Below are 8,330 nucleotides of genomic sequence, written 5' to 3' on the forward strand. Positions count from 1 at the left end.
CTTCCCCTAAAGTTTAATCTTTAAACTAGCTTGAGGTGACCTCTCATAGCATTCATAACACAAATTATATTAAAAATGGAAGACAAATTCAGAGACACTGGATACATATGATATTTCATGTACTGAGTAAAATAGTGCTATGTGGGGAAAGTAAATCACTAATATGAGTTTCATATTATAATTTGTGTATAAACTTTATGAGTGCCTGCATGTTTCTCTTTGATTGTAGCTTTGAAAAGGTGGTGAAGGGGATTTATGTAACCAGTATAAGCACATAATTTAGATTCTCTATGAAATAAAGATGGTGGTGATGGTGTGCTAATCCAGACTCTCTCATTCTACAGGCAAAATTCTACTGACTCCTATACTCCAAATCAGACATCATGGAGTTTTTCAACAGTAACATCTACAAACCTTTTCTTCTGACTGGTTTCCCTGGCCTTGAAGACTCACATCCTGTGATTTCCATTTTGTTTTGTGCCCTCTACCCAATTGCCCTGATGGGTAACACCACCATCTTAGTGTTTATTCAGGTGGAAGAGTCACTTCATGCACCCATGTACCTTTTTCTCTCCATGCTGGCTGCTAGTGACCTGGGACTCTGTGCTGCCACCCTGTCCACCCTGCTCAAGCTTTTCTGGTTCGATATCCTTGAAATAGACTTTGCTTGCCTCATCCAGATGTTCTTCATCCATGTTTTCTCCCTAATGAAGTCTGGCATCCTGCTCACCATGGCTTTTGAACGCTACGTGGCCATCTCTAATCCACTCAGGTACACTACTATTTTGACTAATTCCACGATTGCAAAGACAGGTGTGGGGCTTTTGCTATGGGCTGTGGCTGTTATCTTGCCAGGGCCCTTTCTCATTAAGTGACTGAGGTTTTGTAAGGCCAGTGTGCTCTCCCATTCATACTGCCTGCACCCAGATATTATCAAACTCTCTTGTTCTGACCACCGCATGAATAGCAGCTATGGCCTCATCATCCTCCTCACCACCTTTGGAGTGGACTCTGTACTTATTCTCCTCTCTTACTTGAAGATTCTGGTCACTGTGCTAGGTATTGCCTCCCGGGAAGAACAATTCAAGGCCCTTAATACTTGTGTCTCCCACATCTGTGCTGTGCTGCTGGTCTACATCCCCATTATGGGTATATCCATTATCCATCGCTTTGGAAAACATGTTCCTCCTGTGGTGTACATTATCATGGGCTATATTTATCTATTGTTTCCTCCTGTTCTCAACCTTATTGTATATTGCATTAAAACCTGAGAGATATGCACCCGTATTCTGGGTAATCTACTGAAATTATAGCAGAGAGGACTTTAAGGTCATTTATATATTTCTGGAATAAATGCTAGGAAATTCACTTCTAGCTTGGGCTAGAAAACATGTATCACTGAGAAATAGTCCTATGTTTACAATCCTCATGCACATGTTTTCTCTCTCACTATTCTGGAAGTTTTCGAAAATAGCAACAATATCTTATGGCTTTTCATTTTCCTCAAGTAACTCATCTAAAATAGATGATAAATAATTGTACAAATAAAGGGTAGGTTCTCAATAATCTCTATGGTCAGAAAGCCCTCAATGTCCACAGAAATCCATGAATTTGTTGAAATATTTGAAATGTAAAACATAAGGCATCCAGTATAGAACATGACTCCATGTAGTATGCAATGTAACTTTTTGAAATATCTTCCACAAATGTATTTTTCATGATTTTTTACTATACATCCTTAAAATTGTATTTAATTTTCTCAGCTTTCACTTTGGGGAGTTTTATCCCATTTAGATATTGCTTTACAAAAATATTCTTTTATTTTACCACAAATATGTCCCAACTTCTCTGACATCTATTGATAGACATACATATAAGACTTGGAAAACTAGATTAAAAAAAGATTGAAATCAGACATTAACTGATACATTGACATGCCAAGTTGTACTTTTTGTCTCAGATTTGTAAATGCTGATCAGAATTCTGTTAATTTATGAAATTGTGTAATTAAATTTAAATATAGACTAACTCTTAGTAGTTGTTGGAGATTGTGTCACTAAGAATATTTATGAGAAAAAAGTTACATTTTATTTAGGCAGCTCCCACTTTAAATAATTTTTGCCTCTAAGGAGTCATTAAAATAATATAAAAATAGAGAAATAATAGCACTGTTTCAGGTAATCTGCATTGGCAGCACGCTCTGCCAAGAATGAAAAGGAGATGTTTCATGAACCAGTATATCAACTTCTCAGCAGCTGTCTAGGGCCTTACATAGTCCTCATTTTCACATTTTGCTGATTGCATAGGGCTTTTCTAGATCTACTTTAGAAAAACATGAAAGTCAAAATGTTTCATAATTTTATGCTTACATGGCATAGTTTTCTGGACAAGCATATGCAATTTAAACTATTTCTGAAAGATGGTATAATAAAGTAGGAGCTTGTAAATTTAACTCATTTTCTCACCTGTGTCTCTAAAGAATCTAATGCCAGCCCACCTCACGCTCAGTCTAGACTCTCTGGAAAATAGATGGATGTTTTATTCCATTGTTACTTTAGAGAGTCAGAAAGTATATCAGTGGTTTCCTAAGCTTGGGGATGAGAATGGAAAGTTATTGCTAATGGACTTAAGGTTCATTCTGGGAGTGATGGAAGTATCCTAAAGTTAGTGTGGTAATAATTGAACAAGTCTTTAAATACCATAAAAATATCAAAATGTACACTTAAATTGGGTGTATTTTATGGTATAAGTTAAGTCCAAAGGCAGGAAATGACCCATATTCCAGCTCAGTCAGACAAGAGAATAAGACTGTTACTCAGGTTTTTGTTCTATTTAGGTCTTCAACTGGTTGGATGTGGTCCACCCAAATTAGGGAGAGCAACCTGCTTTACTCAGTGGAACAGCTGTTGAGCTCATGCAGAAATATCTTCACAGACACACCAGGATAATGTTTGAACAGATTGCTGGGCACCCTCTGGCCCACTTAAGAGGACATATTAAAATTAACCATCACAATGTTGGATTCCTTTTAAATTCTCAAGAAACAGATATTATTATCTGGATGTTAAGAAATTATTAAAAGAGCTAAGGAAACTAGATTTCTCTGATAATAGTTCTGCAGGCTTGGGAAATTCACCCTGCCATGGAGACATAATGATATAAATTGCATACTTCAAGGTAGTGACCACTACCATCAGTACCACCACTACCTCCACTTTCTTTGGCAATGATTCCAGGATCAATAAGGAGTATCAGGATCATTAATTAATTTTCCTAGGTACCTATTTCAATAAAATATTTTTTCTAGAAATCAAAGGTATATATTTTAGTGGCCAAGAAAGTAGGATTTCCCACTACCCATAATAGGTTGACATTTTGGCTTACAAATATAATATAAGACTGCATACTGAACACAAGTTCTTTTGAGTCCTGCTATTTGGGGCTAGATTTTAGACCTAAAAATTGAAGTAATAGATCCTAAACTGTACTGATCTAAGTAAGAAAATGGCAAATTGCATGCTGAGAGTGGATTCTATATTATCAACTGAATTAGAAATATATTAGTATTTAAAGTCTTAGAGATCACATTCTTTGATAGTTTGGTCACACCAAAGACTAAAACAATAAAATCAAATAACAGGCAACCTAGGGATAAAGGACAGACTTGGCAACACATGGTGCTGGAACAACTAGACATGTACCTATAAAAAATGTATCTAGACACTAATCTAACAGTTTTACAAAATGTAACTCAAATGGATAATAGTCTTGAATGTGAAACTCAATACTATAAAATTACTAGTAGATAACATAGGATAAGAATCTAGGTGGCCTTGGGTTTAGTTTTTAGATATGACAACAGAAATATGATCCATGATAGAAAAGTGGTAAGTTAGACTCTATTAGAATTTAAACATTCTTCCCTGTAGGGCAGTGTAACTATTATATATGATACTGTAATGATAGATACATGTCATTATAGGTTTGTCAAAACTCACTGAATGTACAACAGAAACAGTGAAACCTAATGTAAACTATGGATATAAGCTAATAATGTGTCAATATTGGCTCATTAGTTGTAATGAATGTATTACACTAATGTAAAATGTTAATAATAGACAAAACTGGATGGGTGGGGTTAAAGGGATACACATGAACTCTGTACTTCCTGCTTAACTTTTCTGTAAACCCAAAACTGTTCTATAAGTTATGTATGTTAATTTTGTAAAAGCTTCATTAGAAAAGTTGGGAGTTATTAAAATATTGTTACACTTTACTTTTAGTAAAACTTTAAAATATCCAAATAAAGGACACACGGTAATCTACTGATTGTACCAAAATAGCCTAATAGTTTGGCTTTGTCGTAAAAGATGTTCATGTTGCAGAAAAGTCACGTAATAGGAAAACTCCTTATGTTTTATAGTATTCTCTAAGGATTCACAGGGAGCTGGCAAAAAAAAAGTGCAGAATTGTTGCTCAGAAACTGGTCTTGGAGGGAAAATTATCAAATGCAGTTTAAAACTGGAAAACATAACTTCACAAGTATGAAAGATAAATTTAGTCAACTAATCCAAATACTGATTGTGGGTCTCAAGGTAAAAGCAGTCACTCAGTGTGTAAAATACCCAAAAGACTTCTCAGCCTAGAGGTTACTCCCTGGGCTGTTTTTATAGGCATCTATGTACAATACAGATGCATCTATAAGTATATATATTCCTAAATCCGTATAAGCTAGACATGACTTTTTTCACCCAGACCTAGGAATATCACTGTTGGAAGGACTGAGAGGAAATTCAAGATCTGTCTTTTAATGTTCCAAATGGTTTAGAAAAACTATGCACCTAAAAGGTAAATTAGAACAGTTCAGTGGTTAAAGTTGGGTTCTCCAATTAAGATCATTGGATTTTAAACCAGTCTTTATTTACCCATTAGCAATGCGACCTTGGAAAAGTCCTTAAAGTGCCTGAGTTCCTTTCTGTGTAAAACTGGGATATTAACAACAGTTGTGACTGTTAAATTGATTAATCAATGTAAAGTGGTTAGAATAGTTTTTAAGAAGGTATTTCGTACATTATAAGGATTGATAAATATTTGCAAATATCATTTTCACCTTTATTGCTCTATTGCCCATTCCTGTGCTGATATCTGATATGCCTTCTAAGGAAACATGCTGACATTTTCTGTGTGGTTGTTATACTGCAAAGCTCGGCACTACCACCACCACTCTGATAAATAAAGCAAAGCTTCTGTATTGCGAGGTTAATAACTTTGTGGTTCTCCTCCACAGCTTAATGAAATAACCATTCAACAAGTCTCTCTTAGAGTTTTCATTAAAAGCCACTTTACCTATTCTATGTGTCTACTTCTTGATGAGAATTTTTTTTGACAGGTGACATGGCTTACTTTATTAGGAAATTTTGGCACAATTTTCAATAATTTGACTAATTTTTTTTCTTTTGTCTTCATTATTCCTACCCTACTGATCCTTCATTTTGCAGGGATTTGAGGAGATATACAACATTTTAAAATTATTTTATTTTAAATATTATTAAATATTTGATAACATTCTTTACTTGAAATGTCAGGAAGTTCTTGTGATTTCCCCCATTTAACTTCTAAAAGCTTAAATGTTTCATCTTGGTGGTTGTCATGACTTATTTATATAGTTAGGCTAACTGGTGAGAACTTTGGTCTTTTCTTCCCCACCTGAATTTTATTCAAGGGGAAGAGGGAGAGAGAGAGAGGATGATAAATATGTGTTGATAAGTGATAATGGTTCCTACTTCCTTGATAAAGGTTGGGTATGCAAAAAGGCTAGATATCTTGAAATGCAGGGTAGTTTTCCATCTGCTTGATAGTGTGACAGCCTCATATGAAAAGCAAAGCCTTGTGCAGATTCCAGATTTTCATGCTTCTTTTTAGATGAAATAGTATTTATTATCCGTAACTTTGAAACTCCCTAAGAGTTGCCATCAAAAAGTGCTCATATACATATATGGTGCCTTTGCCATGAGTACTGCTTTTGATTACAAACTTGACTATTGCATTAATGTTCTATAAGACTGAAGAATGGATAATTTTATATTTGAGAATTTTTAAAGAAAATCTATCATATTTTATAATTTTTGATATATTACAAGTAAGAACTCCTGCTATTAAGAGAAATTTGCTAAAATTTGATCTTATTCTCTTGTTGGTGAATATGAAAATTGCAGTCATCCTACTCTGTGGAAGTTTCTTTAAAATGATAGGTATTGAATAATGTTGGACCTTGATGTTTTTCCAGTGACTTTCTTGTTCTGAATGAGAACATTCTGTACTCTGAAATTTTTATTTGTTTTCCTTGACTCCATTCATTATCCTTGAGACATAGGCTTATTATGATATGGATAATATTACAACCTTTGTACAGCAATTATAATGTCATATTAATTCAAACATTATCTTTAAGGGTTCAAGTGAGAGGCACATAAGTGAAATTTTATTCCTTTATTGCAGAAAAATTAGGCCAAGGGAAAATATCTCATCTCTTCAGGATGGGAAACAAGAATTCAAGTCTTCATGCTGCCTCACATTACATGTATCAATCTACCATCCAATCTATCTTCTCTCATTCAATTTGTCCATTGAAGAATGGAATATTAGAAATTGACACAACATTGTAAACTGACTATAACTCAATGAAAAAGAACAGAATATTAAATACTCTAATTGTCTGTTCAATGTTACAAAGAAAAAGGAAAGAAAAATTACTTTTTGGTATTTAAAAATTGATTATCAATTTAGAAAGGCAAAAACTATGTAAGTAGAACAGTTAAAAGTTCAAAAGGCTTTGTATGCATAAAAGTATGCATGTAGTTATAACGATTTTGGCATTACAAAAAATAAGATTCTTACTTTTTGATTCACTTTTTTCAGAAAGAAAAAGATGTCCCATAAGAAAGAAGTGGTTTTCCAATTATCATTCAAGAATTTAGTGCCTTTTCTCAGACTGCTTTATTCTCCAAAATCATGCCAGAATTAAAGGTCAAGATTTTACTAAGATGAAGGAATAAATGCTCTTTTTTGACTGTTATTTACTCTAGCTCTCTTCTGTTTTTTCATGTAACAGATCTTGGCCACTTGTCTGTAACCACATCCAACTCCGCATCCGCTCGCCTCATTGCCTCCTTGCTGACCGGTGTACCAGGACTAGAAGACTTCCAAATCTGGATCTCCATCCCTTTCAGCTTCATGTGTCTCCTTGCTGTGACAGGCAATGGCCTGGTTATGGCAGTGGTGGCTTGGGATAGAAGCCTCCATGAACCCATGTATCTCTCCTTAGCCATGCTGGCACTCAATGATGTCCTCCTTTGTACTGTCACGGTGCCCAAAATGCTTCTCATCTTCTGGCAGGGCCCTTCCCCATCAACGTTTCCTGCCTGTCTCACACAGATGTTTTTTGTCCATGCTCTGTTCCTCTCTGAATCTGCTGTTCTACTGGCCATGGCTTTTGACCGCTACGTGGCTATCTGTGCACACCTCCATTATGCAACTCTCCTTACAGGCTCTCTCATTAGCAAGGTGGGCCTGGCTCTGGTGGCTCGAAGTGTGGTTGTTGTCATCCCAGGTGTCCTCCTCATTCTCCGACTGTACTTCTGCCGGAGCAATGTCATCCGCCACACCTACTGTGAGAACATGGGCATTGCCAAGTTGGCCTGCAACAGCATTGCCCCTAATAGCATTTACGGGCTCACCGCTGCTCTCCTCACCACCGGGCTGGACTTTGTCCTCATCTCCCTGTCCTACTGGTTAATCTTGAGAACAGTCTTCCGATTACCTTCTAGGGAGGCCTGGATGAAGGCCTTTGGAACGTGTGGAGCTCATATATGTGTCATCTTGATATTCTACACTCTGGCCTTCTTTTCCTTCTTTACCCATCGCTTTGGAAACCATGTGCCCAGGCATACCCTGATTCTCCTGGCAAACCTGTACCTACTGGTGCCACCTATCATGAACCCCATTGTTTATGGGGTAAAGACAAAAGAGATAAGGGTGTGAGTGCTAGGGCTCTGTAGCCAACCAAAGTGACCCGAGGGCAATGAAGCAACAAGGAACAGGGGAGTCCAGGATGGAGACACAGGCCTAAATGTCAAGTCGGAATCAATCTGAGCAGATATATTCCCAGAAAACTTAACCAATGAATAGAGCTTTAAAAATCTGTACCTCCAAATGTTATCTTCCTGATATGGGGTAAACAGGGAGCTAATAAGGAATTGCTCTGGTACCACCAAGGATTATTTGAACATACTAAGGTATATACCATTGTAACAGCGTAGGGCATTTAAATA

At 36.3% G+C, this 8,330-nt stretch overlaps 1 protein-coding gene across 1 annotated transcript; it reads left to right on the forward strand.

Annotated features, from left to right (window-relative positions):
- The first annotated feature begins 383 nt into the window (after positions 1-383).
- LOC105098026 (olfactory receptor 52Z1P) lies at positions 384-8,040 on the forward strand. The gene is made up of 3 exons (XM_010990648.3): positions 384-813; positions 928-1,149; positions 7,112-8,040. The coding sequence occupies exons 1-3, from the start codon at positions 384-386 to the stop codon at positions 8,038-8,040; spliced, it is 1,581 nt and encodes a 526-aa protein (XP_010988950.3).
- Positions 8,041-8,330: the final 290 nt, after the last annotated feature.

Source organism: Camelus dromedarius, chromosome 12, assembly GCF_036321535.1.
Source record: "Camelus dromedarius isolate mCamDro1 chromosome 12, mCamDro1.pat, whole genome shotgun sequence".
NCBI lineage: Eukaryota > Metazoa > Chordata > Mammalia > Artiodactyla > Camelidae > Camelus > Camelus dromedarius.

Bases quoted from the DNA above. Each gene is read 5' to 3' on its own strand.
- LOC105098026 (XM_010990648.3), top strand. From the start codon at position 384: ATGGAGTTTTTCAACAGTAACATCTACAAACCTTTTCTTCTGACTGGT. The intron at 814-927 runs GTGTGGGGCTTT...GCCTGCACCCAG, and splicing joins TTCCACGATTGCAAAGACAG to ATATTATCAAACTCTCTTGT. The intron at 1,150-7,111 runs GTATATCCATTA...TTCATGTAACAG, and splicing joins GGTCTACATCCCCATTATGG to ATCTTGGCCACTTGTCTGTA.